Raw genomic sequence first — 17968 nt, forward strand, 5'->3', positions numbered from 1 at the left:
GAGGAAAGAGAAAACCTTTTTATATTACAATAATGTTAAGGACAGTGTTTTCTTGGTTTAGGGAACACTAAGAGAGTTTAGTTTTTTCAAGAATTTTTCCTACATTTAAGGAAGGAAATGAGATTTAATAAATCTGCTATCAGTGCTCTTACGGGGCAAGTTTAGCATATATAGTTACATTACAGACGCGACCGTCAAGAACAATTGACTTTCTTAGATACAGACCAACGCATATTATCTCCATGAGCAGCATCTGTTAATCTTTATGCCAACAAATTCAACCTTTCCTTTTATTTACAAGAGGTAAACATAGGGAAAGAACACAAGGGAAACAAAGAAACCAAACTTGTGCAATGAATCGAAATGAAAAAACGATACATTAAATGAAAATCTAAAGCAAATAATTGAAGGCAAATTGTTATTATTAAGCAAGGAATGAAAAAAAGACATTTTTAATTTGTATAGTATAAGGGTCATACAGGCCAGTGTTTTTCTCTGCTCTTCTCATCTCACACCAGAACTAGATCACACACATACAAAGTACAAACATTGCAGGGACTCGGCAAAATAAGAAACAAAAACGCCAAAACTTTAAAACTCAGTGGAATATTATTCCGCATCCAAAAGCTCTAATACTCACTGTGGTTCTCACACTTATATTTACTAGTATACCAAAATGAAAATAATATGGCAGTCAAAAGACCTGGCAAAACCCGATCACGCCGTCAGCTTCTGTGAAGAACTCACAGCATTTATATGCTGGAGGTGCAATGCAGCCAACAGCCCCTGCCAGGTTTCTCCAGGTGCACTTGCCACATGAAAATCAAGAAGTTTCTGCTGTTTCCTATAGTAATCTTCCAATGGCTTACTCTGAGTGAAAAAAGAAAAGAAAAAAAAAACACTATCCAATTAGAGGCCATCAACATCTTCCACTTTCTTTCTACCAGACGTGAAATAGAGATTCACAGATGGAGCCAACTGAAAATTGTGAAACTGATTTGCAAAAATTATGAGTTAGAAGAGTGCTGGGTGGTACCTGCTCTGAATAAATATGAAACTTTTCCTTCCAGGGGCCTCCTATATCAGCAGGAGAGGTATTTAGTTCTTTGTTCTGAAACATCAGATTTAGATTACAACCGGCATTGCTCATGCTAAGATATTCGCGGCAAGGGGAAAAGTTTCCAGCTCCTAGATTATTTTTCAGCAAGTGGTCTTCTGTGCATTTGAAATTCACGACTAAATCGATATCAGCAATTTGGTCAAGAATCTCCTGTAAAAAAAAGGCCAGCATTCAACAAATTCAGAAGCAATCAAGCATTTGAAAATCAGATAAATAGCTAATTACATATAATAGAACTATAAAAAAGAATACAGCCTCTGTAAACATACAAATGCATACAGTTCACATGTAAACCACAAATGCAATACATGGAAAAATAAAACAAATTCCAGCATTCAAAGAGCACATAAGCAACCAAGCATTTGAAAGTCCAAAAAAGTACTAATTACACAAAAAAAAAAAATAACTACAGAGATAATACATAAAAAATAAAGTTTACCTTCAAACTTGGTTTAAGAAAATTATTAAACCGATGCATAAATGTACGTGAAAATAACATGCTCGGTTCAAAATGCATGTCAGACTAATAGACCGGGTTGGACAAATTTTCATACCAGTTTGGAGAAAAACTTTGTCCATACTTAAAAAAGCATACAGTTCACATGTATCCCAAATCAATGTAAACCACGTATGCACACGCACACACAAAATCCATACAATTGGCAAGTAGCCTAATTCACACAAGGATGCATGCGGTTCACATGAAGCCTCCCCACACACACAACAATGTATACAATTCACATGTATCCGGAATCAATGTAAACAACACAAACACACAGACAGTGAAAAAGAAATGTAAAATTGAACCTACAGCTTGCATCCTTGTTCGAGGAACCCCATCGAGAATAAACCCGGTTTCCCCTCTGCAGTATCCTTCTTCCAGCCTCCTTGACAACAGGGTAAAAATTATCTCCTCCGGAACAAGCTTCCCTTCATTCACTGCATTCGCAATCTGAATTCGTTGAAAAAAAACACAGAGACCATGAAAATAGTAATGATTGCTAAACTACGCAATACAAAGTTCCAAATCTCGTCAAATTTGTCTCTTGACACCCCCATACTCAAAAGAAAGAAGAGTAACCTGCTTGTAGAGAGAGGAGCGAGGGTGGAGCTCTTGGCGGACGAGGCTGCCCATGGAAATGTGAGGGACTTCCAGAAGCTTCGAGAGCCGCTCGGCGTACACGCGTCGTTGGACTCCTCGGTGCCCTATCAGGACCCACTTGACCCCTCTCCCCGGAACCGACCCTTCCGTCCCCACCACGCCGTATTGTTGCAGCTCCTGCTCCTCGTCGTCGTAATAGTCGGAGTCGTACTCGAGCTGAGCCGCGGCCGATCCGTACGATCGGTTCTCGAGGTACCGGAGACTTAGCAGCCGCGGCGCGAGAGGTCGCAGTCTGCTGAGCCCGGACATGGTGGCGGCGCGAAGGGTTTTGGAGAGACGCAGAGAACGAAAGAGGGGTTTCGATGGAGTGGAAATGTGAGGTTTTAGAGAGAGGGGAGGTGTGGGTTTGGGAAATTGCCATTGTCTTGCAGGTAAACTACGGTGATGCCACTTTCGCTTGTGGATCTCCTCTACCAATAGTGAGCTTTTTGACTATTTAAGATTCTCCAAACTAGGAAGAAATAACCCATTAGGCCAATGTATGTATTACTATATTAGCCTCAAATTTAAGTGAAGATTTTGTTTCGTGAAAGAGTGCGAGGGAAAAAAGTGTTCATATACTACTACTGCTACTTATCAAAGCAAATTGGAGATCAGAAAGAACAAAAAAAAAAAACAAAAAAAGCAATTTGGAAAAATTGGAAAAGAAGTTTACTTGGGGATCAAAATACCGAAAACATCTGAGCTCCCAATAACAAATTCAAAACGAAAAATACAACTAAATTATAGGAAATTAGTCAAAAAAGACAAGCAGTCCTCTCTGAAAATGCTGCATAAAAAGTGGTTACTAAAGCAAAGCCAATAACACATGATCCAACAGCAATTGAAACGGCAATCAAGCAAATGCCAGTAAAGGATAAGCATCGATCAATCCAAAGCGAATCTAACGAATAGAAGAACCAATCTCTGGTAGCCAAACTCCACAACAAAATCAAACCAAAAAAGCACAAGGAAACTAAAACCCACAAAAACCAAAGAGAGAAACATTAAATAACAATAAGCAACAGCAAAAAAAACCCCAAAACAGCTGCGTCGTGGGAGGAAGACAATAGTAGGGTGGAGCATGGCTTCTAGGTGGCGTGTGGGAGCTAGATGGAAGCACGGACGAGCGTGGTGTGGAGTATAACAATCAATGGAGATCATGCCTTATGAAATAAAGGTCACTAGCTCAAATCTCTTTTCTCCCTTTGTCTTCCTTTGTGCGGACATGTCAAAGGAAAAAAAAGAAAGAAAGTTTTCTTTTAAATTTGGTGGGAGGAACTTCATTCAACTAAGTTTATAAAAATGACATGTCATTTGAGCATGTGAAAATCACATGTTGTTTTAATAGTATAGACAAAGTTTAAATAAATATTAGTAAAAAATCATATGTATCTTACATGCTATTAAAAAAATAGACGCATGTCATTTTTATAAATTAGGTTTGATGAAGTTCATCTAACCTAATTTTGTGGAAAACTCTAAATGCATTTAACCCTAAACTATTAATTAAGTTATAATATACTTTTTTCAGTAATTATCTCATAAATTTTTGTATCAACCACAATGCAAAGCTCTGAAGCAACCATAGCAGAAGCTAGAGGTTACAAACGTCAAAATGACGTATTACAAACTAGACTCTAGAAACAAATCCGCTAACCCATGACTAATCCGATTAATTAAAAGATCAACAGACTCAATTCATTGCATAGGTAACTCTTATTCCTCGACAATGAGGACAGAGAACCCTCAAGCCGAAACTCATTTTCCTCGACTCGAAGACAATGATAACATTCACATCTACAACCCAAAGGCCTGGGCCAGTTAAAGTTGTTATTATATTAGATATATTTAACTTTTAAATTTATACTTTTTTTTATCACATAAAAATCAAATAAGTAAAAGATAAAAATAAAAGGAAAAAAAAAAAAACTAAGAAAACAAAAACTGCACGAGGTAAGATAATTTTGTGATCGGTCACTTTTGGACATATTTTTTAAGCTGGGTAAAATCATGCACGCCTCGTGCAAAAATTTTTTTTATTTTTTTTTTAATAAAAACAAATTTTTTTTTGCACGGGCGTGCCACGCACGCCGCGTGCTGTGAATCAGTGTTCCTTTTAAGCAGCATGTTACGCATTATTATTTCAATCATTTTTTTAATTATTGAATTTGTGAATTTTTATGAGTCCATAAATTTAATAATAAATTCATCTATTTGCTATATAAAATTGGTTGAAAATAATTAAAAAAATTATTTTTTTATCATTTTTTTCTCACAAAATTTAAAACCTATTTCACCTCTATATCGTTCAATTAATCCTCGCATTAACAAATATCTCAAAATCTTTGTCGACAGGCCCGACACACTCGTGGTTTTTTTCCTCTGCAGCAGTTTGGATCTGTCAAAGATGTTAGAGCATCTCCATTGAGCTCTTTAAATTTGGTTTTTCTTTAAAAATTTGAAAAAACTCACAAAAAAGTCATTTAACAAGCTCTCTACTCTATTTCAAATTTAACTTTAATCAACAAGGCTCTCCAAATACGAAGTGCCAAAAAGTGAAAGTTATTTAGTTTTTTAATCTTATATATTCATTTTCCTTTTCTCTCTCTCATCTAGCAAGAACCAAAAAAAATAAAAAATAAGAAAATAATAATATTTAATTAAGGTAGAGAAAGATATAAAGAGTTTGATATTTGGTTCATTTCAAAAGTGATACTTCAAATTTTTTTTTTTTTTTTAAAAAAAATTCTCTTCAAATTTAACTTTTATTTAAAGAGCTAATATGAATGCTCTTACGCTTTCTCTCTCTCTCTCTTTCACATTGACTAAGAAGACTAGAAGAGGCAAAGCATGGAATTGATGGCTGTGACCTTTCTTTTCCAATTTTTCTCTTTTACTTTTCAAATCTTAAACTCTTCCTCTCCTCTGAAGTCTGAACCTATCTCAAAATATCTCCTAGTCTCTATCTTAAAGAACAAATGAGCGAGAAACGGCGTGAGAAAGAGAACGATGAATGACGGTTCATCTTGATTCACTTGTGCTGACGAATGACTTGGTCGGTCATTGAGAATGAACGTTGGCGTTGCAAGGTTTGAGCCTTTCAAGTCAAGATGAGTGTGGCACGGGATAGAGTAGTCAATCAAGAGGATAAAGACAAGAGTGTACCATGTACCATCTTATTCCATATATATATATATGGTTCATCTTGATTCACTTGTGCTGACGGATGACTTGGTCGGTCGTTGAGAATGAATGTTGACGTTGCAAGGTTTGAGCCTTTCAGGTCAAGATGAGTATGGTATGGGGTAGAGTCGCAGTCGACTCTGCCCCATACCATATATATATATATACGGTTCATCTTGATTCACTTATGCTGACGGATGATTTGGTTGGTCGTTGATAATGAATGTTGACGTTGCAAGGTTTGAGCCTTTCAGGTCAAGATGAGTATGGTATGGGGTAGAGTCGCAGTCGACTCTGCCCTATACCATATATATATATATATACGGTTCATCTTGATTCACTTATGCTGACGGATGATTTGGTTGGTCGTTGATAATGAATGTTGACGTTGCAAGGTTTGAGCCTTTCAGGTCAAGATGAGTATGGGAATTATGGGAGTAAATTAGCGTTCGACTACGCCCCGCTCCTTATCTGTTCCTATCTGGACAAAAGATGGTACACTCTTTCTTAAACCGCATGATCATAACATATATTTAAGCATGCACGTAGTCCTCACAAGGACACAAAGCATGCACAGTTGCAACTGTCAAAAAAGGTATTTGTTATTGTGAGTAAAGTGGTGGTAACTTAAAAAAAAAAAGAAAAAAAAGAGTGGTAGTGACTTCTTTCTCTTTGTCTTGGGTCGTTTCTATCTTCTTCTTCCTCCCACTCCTCTTTTCTTTTTCTTTTTTTTTTTTTTTTTTTTTTAATGGTAATCTTTTTAATTCCTAATTAATTCAAATGGAAGATATCAGGGAGTTAAAGGGAATGCTTTCATGCACTGAATTTTTACTATTCAGCCTATAAAATTGTTTTATTTTATTTTTTAATTTAAATGAAATGTCTAAATTAGAGATATTGATACCTTAAGTATTGCTAGACACCTTTTTTTTTTTTTTTTTGAATGGGTGGCTTCGATCTCTCTTATGTGTTGTTGTAATCTGGATCATTCATTCAAAATGAACAGCCTAGATTATATGTATGGCTCCCGTATAATGCCATAGTTATAGCATGAGATCCCGATTGCTAGACGCCGATATTGTTGAAAAGCTTGTTAAATTATTATTTTTTATTAATTTTTTTGTTTTTGTTTTGTTAGATTTTTGTTGGTTGTTTTTTATTTTTTTTAAAAAAGTTATGATAGGTATTCTTTTCTTGGGAGGACATTGACTTTTTTTTTTTTTTTTTGGCAGTTTATCGGAGATATTGATACAATATAGAGTTTGAGAAAAAATTGACAATAAAGTAGTAGTTTGAAGGGTACGTGTTCTTTATTCAAACATTTTTCAGCCTAATACTTTTTCTTTAATGAATCTTATGCTCATGCACGGTCATGAATCTTTTTTTTTTTTTTTTGAATTTTCGGAACTGTTTCCGTGTTTTCTACATGCATGGTAGTTGGCGCTACTTCAATTTCCATCAATAAATAAGTGACCGGGAAAGGAAGCACTAGCTCTAAATTACTTAGTATTCACAGCAGCTTCCTTCTCATTTTTCCTAAATTTAGGAAACAAAACTACTTTTTGTTTCCCTATTCAAATACATTCTACAATAGTTTTTCCCTTTATATTTTCCTATAACATTAAAATATTATTTTTGTTACTTATTTTTATTTTTATTTTCATATTCATGTATTTTGTATAGAAAGGTGTGAGAAGAGATAGAATATATTTTTATGATTATAATAAACCATGTGGATTGCTACAGTTGAACCCAATGTAGCAATCCTAATGTATAAGTAAAATATAAGAAAGTTGCTGTAGATGAGTTTTTGTGATTTTTTTGAGATCCTAAAGAGTAAGATCTTTCACTTCAAAATTAGATCCAATTTATGTTAATGGGTTGCAAAAGACGCCTGCAAAATATATATTCAATAGCTTAGCATGCCTATTGTGTCTATGAAAATAGTACTTTAACTTCTAGGAAGCGTTGCCACGTTCACTAAGAGCCTCTTTTTTTTTTTTTTTTTCTAAAGGTTGGTATGAACTTTTCTTGCAGGATCCTCAAGGTAGTCTGGAAACTAAAAACCAAAATTTAAAGAGTGGTGGAACCGGCAATTAGTTGCATTCTTATCATGTATGTGAATTTAATATGCTTACCTATTTTTGCCTTAATTTGGTTCCATTTGAAATATTCTTGCTGTCTTTTTTTCTTAACAAAGTCAAATTAATTTTTTCTCTCAAAACCAATGAAATAATGACCTACACATTCTTTTCACTCACGTTAAGGGCAAAACAGACCCTTTGCCACAAGCTCTCATGAATCTACGACATTTCTTTTGGCTATTAGTGTTACTCTACTTAATGTTATGCTCATAAGAGCATGGGTAATTTTTTTTTTCTCCTATATTTGAAGAGAATTGTGCCTAAATATTCAAATCTCTCTGTCTTGATTTTTTTTTTTTTTTTTTTTTTTTTTTTTCAATAAAATTTTTTTAAACAACTTTAGGAGGCGAAAAGTGAGAAGAAAACGGATACGACATAGGGCTATGAGCGAAGACGATGGTGTTAGAATCGATATCGATGGCTTGGTGTCTTCAATGGAAAGAATGGTGCCCCATGATGTGCTCATGCCGCCTAACTGTAGCATCTTCAAAATCCCTATCATACTCTCCAGGCATAATGAAAATGCTTTTATCCCCGATGCATTTTCTATTGGGCCTTTCCATCATGGGAATCAAAAGTTGAAAGCCACAGAAAAAATTAAAGCCAGGTATATGCATGACCTTATTTCTCGCTCACGCTCTCGAGACACAATACTAAGAACTCTCATCAGTTCCATCGCGGAGGTGGAGAAAGAGGCTCGTGAGTATTATGCTGAACCAATTAATTACAGCCCAGAAAAACTTGTAGAAATTTTGGTGATTGATGGTTGCTTTCTTATTGAGCTATTTTGCAAGCGAACTTATCGGGACCTTAGAAAAGAAGATGACCCTATTTTCAGCAGACCCTGCATGTTTCATTTTCTATACCATGACTTGATATTGCTAGAAAACCAAGTACCTTGGATGGTACTTGAGCGTTTGTTCAACCAGACAAACGATTCTAGCGACTGGAATATGCCCCGGCCTCTAGCTACACTTGCCACGACATTCATGAGAACCATATATTTAACATATAGAATAGATCCCAAGTCGGATCAGTGTATTAATATGAGAGGCATCAAGCATTTTGTTGATCTGTCCTATAAATTGTCAACTTTACCAAGCACTGATCCCCAGCCGGATCAATGTATCATTATCGAATGCATCAAGCATTTGGTTGATCAGTTTAGGAAATTGGCAGCTTTATCAAGTACACCATTCAGGAAATTGGCAAATTCATCAAGTGGTGAAGAAAAGAAAAAAAGCCTACGAGATTGGGAACTTCTGCCTTCTGCTACAAGCCTTGTGGAGGCTGGAATCAAATTCAAAAGGGCTACATCTGGAAGCCTATTGGACATAAAATTTAAGGATGGCGTTCTAGAAATTCCCCCATTAGTAGTTAACGACCTAACGGAAACCATCATTCGAAATCTCATCAGCTATGAGCAGTGTTGCCCCAATTGTGGTTTTAAATTCGCTTCCTATGTCGTACTCCTAGACAGCCTCATTAATACTGTCAAAGACATAAATATTCTCTGCGATCATGAGATAATTGATAACTGTTTGAATCCAGAAGATGCAGCCCAGCTGTTCAACAAGCTTTACCATGACACTTTTGTGGCCTTCGACTACGTAGACCTTAGCAGAGAAGTGAACAGGTTTTGCCAACGCAGGTTGCCTAGATGGCGCGCAGTGCTTATGGGCAAGTATTTTAACACTCCATGGGCTGGTTTTTCGACATTGGCCGCTATTATCCTATTGATCATGACCTTCTTACAAACTTTGTACGCCATGAAAAAGTAGTGTTACATCCTTATAGAAGTTGTTATAAGATTGGTCTCTCTAGTGTCCTTTTCCAATGTCAATTATGAAATGAAAGGGTGGGTTGTTTGCTTTGGTGTATTTGTTCTAATGTTAGGATCAGACGAGTTGATTGTGGATTGTGTAAACCTTGCATGTTAAAGTGAATAAATATTGCAAATGTTGCAGTAACCTTCCCAATATATATTGCTTTAACCTTTTAGTTCGGGTGCATTTCTTTTTACTACATTTAGGTGGATTCACTCCCAGTTGCACTTCTTTTCCTTTCGGTTAAGAATTCTAATTTTCAAAAAATATGCTACTCTTTTTTCATTGATTATTACTTACGATAATGCTCTCATTTTTGTTTTTATCACAACAATCTGTTTCTAAAAACCATTTCGATCGAGTGTTTTTCTTTTTAAATCTTTCTTCATAACAGGAGCATTTAAAAAACTAGGGACGCAATGCTCAATTTGAAAACTGGGCAGCCATTTATGAGGGCATTTTGGCCCATCCAAATCTGTTTTCTGTAAATACTCAAATTATCTTTTTTTTTTTTTTTTTTTTTTAAAAAAAAAAACTTTAAATCTCATTCTTGATGTAGATATTTATACCTAAAGTGAGCTAACTAGCTAAGGGTTGGGACATTCCTAATTGGGTTCTACTCACACCAAATGCAATTTTTGAAGAGATACACAAATTTCGGGCCATCCAAGGTCAAGCCTAAGCCCATCTAAAATTTAATGGGCCGAAACTAGTCTATCTAGCACAGCCCTAGGGGCCGCTTCTCTAGTCCAAGCCTTACAAGTTTCAGCTACGGCACGTCGACACCCTTCCTAGTTACCGTGTCAATAAGTAAAAAGAGGAAGCTATAGTTATATTTCATTTGTTGATATGGCATTGTCAACCAATTATTGTTAAAAAAAATTCAATAATTGATTATTATTATTATTTGAGTAAACTGTTACTCAAATAAAATACGCAAAAAAAAGAACAACAACATACAGATAATACTAAGGGACAGCTTGCGAGTCAACTTCGCAAGCTTGTCGTGACTAATAAGTTTTGGCATAATGGTGGTCAGGATTTAGATTTAGAGAGATTAAAATTTAAAAATAAAGTTGAATAAAGATTAATTAAAAATACTAAAGAATATAACTAATGAAATAAATAAACAATTCGAAAAAATTTAATTATCGCTTAAACCAAATAAATGTAATTAATTTGTAATATAATTTTTCATGCCTAAATTTAGTTTATTCAATTGTCATTGTCATAGATTTGCTCTTTGAATTTAGTCTCTATCGTTAGGATAATATTAACTTTTTTTTCTTCTTCTTCTTCTTCTTCTTATGAGAGTATCTACGGGCATATTTGCGCTATCTATTAATACAACTGATTTTGCAAAATTACTTTTTGAAATAATGGAATGGTACCTAAATTTGTAAAGTTTCAGTCTGATTTTTTTTTATTAAAATATTATCAATATGGTTGAACATGTATAATCTATTATTTCAAGATTTCAACCCAAGTTTAGACAATAATTACTTGTAATATAAAGAGGATAAGAACTATTTTATTAGACTGATATGCAGTGGTGATAATACCAATTGCCACGCCTTCATCAGCTCACCCGTTGAGAAACATAAATATAGGTTTGTATTTACGTTTGACGCAAGAAGTTTGACAAAGGGAATTTAAAAAAACAATTTGTTGAGTTGTCTGTTAATATATTTGTTTTGAAAAAAAAAAATCGAACAAAGATAACATGGTTGTGAGTCACCAACTAAGCAGCACCCGAAAATGATTGCTGTAATTGAAGTCAATTTCAAGCACCATGACTCGTGTTACGCATGGGCACAAACTGGCTCTAGCTTAATGGCACCATTTACAAGCACATTGATTTCACACAACTTTGGTCAAGTTAAAGAATGGAATGTTGGATGGTCTGTGTGCATGAAGTAACTTTATGTTGTAAAAGCTAATTAAAAAGAGTTCAAAGGAATTCTCTTTGCTGTCCAATGGTTACAAATTATATGACCTGAAGAAAGGAATCAGTGGTTAGGTTAGGCCTACGTCAAAAATTGAGCAGAAAACTACAGATCCAACATATGGCAGGAGATAGAGATGGAATTGATATCGACCGCTTTTGTGTCTTCAATAGAAAATATGATACCCTGTGATTTGTTCATATGGTCTAAATGTTGCATCTTCAAAACCCCTTCCATTTTCTACCGGCATAATGAAAGAGCTTATATTTCGGATGCATTTTCTATTGGGCCTCTCCATCATGGCAGTCCGAACTTGAATGTGTTTGCAAGGACTTATCTCTCACTTAAACTCTCCACAATTGCTAAGAACTCTTATCGAGTCCATCATGAAGGTGGAGAAAGATGCTCGTGCATGTTATGCAGAAACAATTGATCATTACAACTCAGAACAACTTGTGAAAATTTTGGTTATTGATGGCTGCTTTATTATTGAGTTGTTCCGCAAGAGCACTTATCAACTCCTTAGAGGACTAGGTGACCCCATTTTCAGCAGGCCCAATATGTTTCAATTTCTGCACCATGACTTGATGTTGCTAGAAAACCAAGTACCTTGGATGGTACTTGAGCGTTTGTTCAACTTGACAATGAATTCTTGCGACGACGAAAATCCCCTAACTATCCTTGCCATGAAGTTCTTCGAAACCATCCATTTATCAAGAAGAATGCCTCCCCGGGATCAGGTTATCAATATCAAAGGCATCAAGCATTTTGTTGATCTGTTCAGGAAAATTTCAATTATATCAAGCACTGATCCCCGACCAAGTCAGCGTATCAATATCGAATGCATTAAGCGTTTTGTTGATTTGTTTCGAAAATTGGCAACTTTATCGAGTTCTCAGTTCGGGAAATTGTCAACTTCATCAAGTACCCTGTTTCGGAAATTGTCAACTTTATCAAGTGCTATGTTCAGGATATCAAGTATTGAAGAAGAGAGAGGGAGCCGACGAAGATGGGAGTTCCTGCCTTCTGCTACGAGCCTTGTGGAGTCTGGAATCAAATTTAAAAGGGGCTCGTCTAAAACCATATTGGAAGTAAAATTTAATGATGGCATTATAGAAATTCCTCCATTTGAAATTGACGAGATAACAGAAACCGTCTTTCGAAATCTCATCAGCTATGAACAATGTCTCTCCTACAGCTACTCCACTCATAGGATCACTTCCTATGCCATACTCCTAGACAGCCTCATTAATACTTCCGAGGACATAGATATTCTGTGCAAGAATGAGATAATTGATAACTGGTTGAATCCTGAGGATGCGGCCCAACTCTTCAACAAGCTTTACCTTGACACTTTAGTGAGGTACCGTTATGATGATCTATGCAGGCAAGTGAATAGTTATTGCCGACGCAGGTGGCCTAGATGGCGTGCAGTGCTTGCGCACAATTATTTCAACACTCCATGGGCTTTTTTTTCGACATTAGCAGCATTTATCCTGTAGGTGCTGACGTTGTTACAAACTGTGTACACCGTGAAAAAATAGTACGTATTACATCCTTGTAAAACCTGCTGTATGTATAATGGTCTCTAGATCGACACTTTAATGTCGTTTCCAATGTCAATTACGCTTTGGTGTATGTGTTCTAATGTTGGGTCAGACGAGACGATTGTGGATTGTGTAAACCAAATTAACGTAAATAAATTGCAAATGTTGCAGTAAGGAAATACGAGCACCCTTCCCAATTTTTTTAAATACTAAAATCACCACGAGCTATGTTTTTAAAACCAATGCTGCGGAGTATACAATTAATTTAATAATTTAAGTTAATATTCTGACACGTAGAATATTTTCCTAGGACGAAAGAATCAAGTTAGATTTTTTTGAATCTCCTTATATATGTATTTTTCATGGCTATAGAGGTTTTTTGCAAGCTCATCACTGTTGCTCTTAGTTAAATATAAATTAAAAGATTAAATTTATTATTTATTATTCACTTAATTTTTCACGATAGTTGGTAGACTTAACACTACTAAATCAAATTTTCTTCATCATCTTTGATGTGCAAGCATGAAGCTTATAATTCTTTTGTCAAAAGTTCTAATGAAAAATATTGTTATAATTTCATTTAAGTTTCTTTGATGAGTATATATGAACTTTTCTTGCAGGATCCTTAAGGTAGGCTGGAACCTCAGTAAAGGAACCAAAAAACCAATATCTAAGAGTAGTGGAACTGGTAACAAGTTGCAATTTATCTGGTATGTAAATTTAATGCCACGTATTTTTGCCTTAATTTGGTTCGATTTGAAGTTGTAGTCGTACCATATTTTTTATTAACAAAATCAAAGCAATTTTTGTAAGAAATTCCATTTAAGTATGTCCCTTATGTCACATATATTTTTATAATTATAAAATTACGGTATTCAATATTCTATTCCAATTTGAAGCTTATTATGTAAATCAAATATTCTGAATTAAATCACTGATTTAATTCTTGTGGAACAAGTATTTGATTTCAATCAAATATTCTGAATTAAATCACTGATTTAATTCTTGTGGAACAAGTATTTGATTTAATTAATGATTTAATGTTTGTGGAATCAATTAGCTGTATTGATTGATTTTTTATTCCTTGATGGGAGGAATACTTAAGGTAACAGCTCTAATTAAGGGTCCCTTGACCTACCTATAAATAAGGCCTGTGTATTTCATCAATTGGCACTCACTGGTAGGCATAGGTCAGAAGAACCTCTCAATAATTGTTTAGTTTTTAGTTTGGTTGCTGTGGAGCTGTTCTTCAAGCTGCTTGGGCAAAGCAATGGCCGGAGGTACATATATATATTAAATTATTTCCGCTGCTAATTATATTGTTAATTAGCATTTAATATATTAAATTTCTTACATGTGGTATCAGAGCCAACTCTGTGCCATATTTGCTCAGCATTAAGTTGTGTTATTATGTCCGATTTGTGAATATCGTTTAGTTTTATATGTTTCTGTTGTTGATAATTTGATTGGAACAAAACATGCAATTATAATACTATGAGTGTTTTATTTCTGAATTGATATTGCACGTATTGTTCTATTTTGGATTAAAACTAACAATTTTTGGGTGTCTTTGGAGAGGCATTGACCATATTGCCCTTCTTGTCCTTGTACGAGAACCCTTAACAAAATCTGGTTCTAGCCTCACCCACTGCCCACCAGAACCAGAGCTCGCCGGCTCCCCACTGCAGCGGCGTTGGCTGCATAAAGGACCGTTTTTTACCTACCTGCAGCGGCGTTGGCCGAATAAAGTGAGCGGCAGCTCGCATTGGGCCGCCTGTGACTCAAAGCAACGGCAGCCCTGCACGGGCTGCCTGTGGGTTTGGACAGGGCCACTGATCCCCGCCAGTCAGTGTCATCTGGGGCTGCTGTGCGGCGGTCCTGATTGACTGCCGCATGAAGTCGGCAGCCCATCACCGTTCGGATGCACGTGAGGGACGGCAACGTTGTTTTTGGCGGTGGTGCTGGACGGAACGCCGCCCCCTTGCCGATCACCGTGGCCGTTTGGCCATTGAGTGTCGGCCCTTGGTGGCCGGCGCATGAGCAAGGTAGCGGCGGCGGCGCATGAGGAAGAGGAAGAAAAATGGGCGACAGCTAGGGTTTGGGAGTTAGGGATCCGGCTAGGGTTTCAAACCCATAAGGAACCGGGTCAGTATTTGGGCCACTGGGTATGGGTTTTATTTTAACCCAAGCCCGATGCAGTAAAAAAAAAAAAAAAAAAGGGTAATTAAGTGGGCTAACCCGTAACCCAATAAGGTGGCCTAACCCGATAAAGAAAGCAAACCCAAGCCCATAGAGATTCAAAAAAAAAAAAAACACACATTTGGGCCTTGTGCTCTTGTGGGTTTAGAACTTGGGTTCTTAAGGAATAAAGGCGTAAGGTCACTTTAAGACCATTAGGCTATTCAGTTTATTATGCTTTAATGTTGCATTTATATTTATCTTATCTTTTAAATTGTTCAGTATTAAATTATTATTTCTTTAATGCATGAACTTAATGATATATTTATTAATTGTTTAAATATAAATTGTTTGATGCCTGGACCTGAGAATAATTAACTAAGCCTCATGTGTTGTGAATGTTTATGGTACTATCCAAAATTGCAATCGGAAAGCTCTGGCAAGGCAAGTCTTGGGACTTAAGTGTGCCGTTGTGCGCCCCCTCACTTACCTGGGACACTGTTCGGTTGTACTTTGGAAAAATACTGTTTACCTACTAACATGATGGTTTTGTCTTTTATTCTTGGGAACTTTATTTTGGCATCTATACAGTTATTGATGTTAATAAAGTCGTGATTATCATAATAATTTTTGGGAGAGCCATAGCATCCCGATTTTATGATGATAATTATATCAAGATCATATATGTAAACTTCATAAGGAAAATTAACATCATGTTGTAATTAATTCATAAATTTAATTTGCCAATCCCCACAGGGACGTTTTTATTTTTATGAATTAATTAGAATAAGATAGAAAATTTAACATTAAAAATAAAATTTCTCTTAGGCCCACAGGTACGGAAAATTTTATTTATTAATGCTAAATTTATTAGTCTTATTAATAAAGAGTAAATTTCATGCGTGATGCAACCTTTGCCCACAGGTAGGTTGAAATTTACTATTAAATTAACATTGGTTAATTTAAATAAGGTTATTTCATAGCATTAAAGTATATAATTTTTCTTGGTTACTGGATGTATTCCTACTGCTTTAATTATTAGTATTTTATGTTCCAATAACTCCTAGTGGTAATTTTTATGACTGAAAAGAAAATTGTGTTTTTCACTTTGGGGTGTTTGGAGACTGAATTGGCGTTTCGTGTGGACGAATTACCTTCTCCCACGGAATCAAGTACGCCACATGAGATTATTAAACATGAACGATTGTAGTGATTTAAATCGCTTAAGTTTCAACGTTCATGAAATCTCATATCAAGGAAAGCATTAGGGTTTTATTCCTTAGTGTTTTAGGGCCAAAGAAAGGTCATTGAGGAACATTTAGTGAGTTCCAATAAGGCTTTGGCCTACACCCTAATAGAAAAGCTTTAAAGTAAAACCTTTTACAGTTTCAAAATGTGCTTGAGCACATTATGGAAATGAAGGACATAACAGCTTATTATAAAGTCCCTAAAGGTTGAGTTTTTTGAGTCATTATGGTCAATTTTACTTTCTCATCTAAATATGATATTTTTTTCAAATATCTTGTGGCACACATAAGGATAACTGATCAATGAAGAAACTTCTGATCATGTGTGTTCAAGAAGATGAGAGATTAAGACATGAGAATCCAGAAAGTTACTCATGTTAAGGGAAAGACCTTTATAGGCAATCATGTCCAATAGTTAATGAATGAGAACAAGGTGCCAACAAAGTGTTATGGCAATTAAGATACTTGTTTCTTTCACACTAAGGAAAATTATGGACATATGAAGAATGATTGCATAAAGTATCATAAATGACTTGAAATAAAGGTAATCTCATACACCTAGTGTGTCATGAATCTCTTTTATTGACTCTCCTAAGGACTATGTGGATTGAATTTGGTTTAGTGGTCCACGTTATCAACATAATGCAGGGTTTTCTAAATAATACTTGTTTACAATTGGATGTTGTTGGGATCCATAGATTAATTTTAAAAATTCAGTTATGTCATTTTGACCTTAATAATGTTTTTATATATTCCACAATTCTTTTAGAAATTTAATTTCTATTTTAGTTTGTTAAATCAAATTTGAATATTGTTAAAAAAAAAAAAAAAAAAAAAAAAAAAATTGGGTGGAATATTAAATTAATGGTCTATTTAAAATTGATTTAGATCCCAATTTTTGAAAAAATTAATCCTTGCATATAAATGTTGACATAAAGCAGAGTCATATAAATGAGAAAATCCTCTATGTTATGGCATTGGAGATTGGAATATATCTCTATAAAGAATAAAAGGTCGATAAATGATAGAGTTTTTATGACTCTTGAAATTTATTACCTTTGGTATTTATGTGGATTGCATTAAGGAAAAGCAGACCAACTATACCAATAAAGGTGCCAACAAAAGGATTTTTTAAATTCTTGAGATCATGTACAAGTGTAACCTTTTCCATACTTCTTGCCTCAATGGTTAGAGATATCCTATCTCTTCCGGTAATAACCATATAAGGTTTATGTATCTCTATCTTCTAAATCATAAGGTTTGGGCATTAATGCTTCCAGTACCTATAAGGTAGAAGTAGAGAAACAAAAACAAAATAAAATCAAGATCGTAAGATCTGATAGAGGCAGATAGTATTATGGTAGGTACACGAAAATGGGACATGAAAGGTAATGTTCTATTCTCCTAATGGAGTGAAGCCTTGAAAATCGCTGTGTATACATTTAACTCGATTCCATTCAAAGTTGTACATAAGACACCTAAATTAAGGAATGAATGGAACCAAGTTCAAATTGTTTACACATATGGGGTTGTCTTGCTATAGTGAGGATTTATAATCCACACCTAAGGTAATTAGCTTCAAGGACAACTAGCGGAATTTTATAGGTTATATAGTAAACTCCAAGGGGTTTAG

The 17968-nt window shown here is 35.3% G+C and overlaps 3 protein-coding genes across 4 annotated transcripts; 2 read left to right on the plus strand and 1 right to left on the minus strand.

The window, feature by feature from the left end:
• Positions 1-392: 392 nt before the first annotated feature.
• LOC132181695 (probable adenylate kinase 7, mitochondrial) lies at positions 393-2654 on the minus strand. Of its 2 annotated transcripts, none has more exons than XM_059594934.1 (4): positions 2202-2654; positions 1932-2059; positions 1037-1270; positions 393-870 (listed from the first exon to the last, which is right to left on the minus strand). In XM_059594934.1, the coding sequence occupies exons 1-4, from the start codon at positions 2641-2643 to the stop codon at positions 718-720; spliced, it is 957 nt and encodes a 318-aa protein (XP_059450917.1). In that variant the 5' UTR covers positions 2644-2654; the 3' UTR covers positions 393-717. The 2 variants fall into 2 exon arrangements, with proteins under 2 accessions (XP_059450917.1, XP_059450918.1); XM_059594935.1 differs by having other exon boundaries at positions 1932-2072; positions 2202-2583.
• A 5320-nt stretch (positions 2655-7974) lies between these two features.
• LOC132182240 (UPF0481 protein At3g47200-like) lies at positions 7975-9465 on the plus strand. Its single transcript, XM_059595429.1, has one exon. The coding sequence runs from the start codon at positions 7975-7977 to the stop codon at positions 9370-9372; it is 1398 nt and encodes a 465-aa protein (XP_059451412.1). The 3' UTR covers positions 9373-9465.
• A 2284-nt stretch (positions 9466-11749) lies between these two features.
• Positions 11750-12893, plus strand: LOC132182241 (UPF0481 protein At3g47200-like). The gene has a single exon (XM_059595431.1). The coding sequence runs from the start codon at positions 11750-11752 to the stop codon at positions 12863-12865; it is 1116 nt and encodes a 371-aa protein (XP_059451414.1). The 3' UTR covers positions 12866-12893.
• The last annotated feature ends 5075 nt before the right edge of the window (positions 12894-17968 follow it).

Source organism: Corylus avellana, chromosome ca5 (assembly GCF_901000735.1).
Source record: "Corylus avellana chromosome ca5, CavTom2PMs-1.0".
Classification (NCBI taxonomy): Eukaryota; Viridiplantae; Streptophyta; class Magnoliopsida; order Fagales; family Betulaceae; genus Corylus; species Corylus avellana.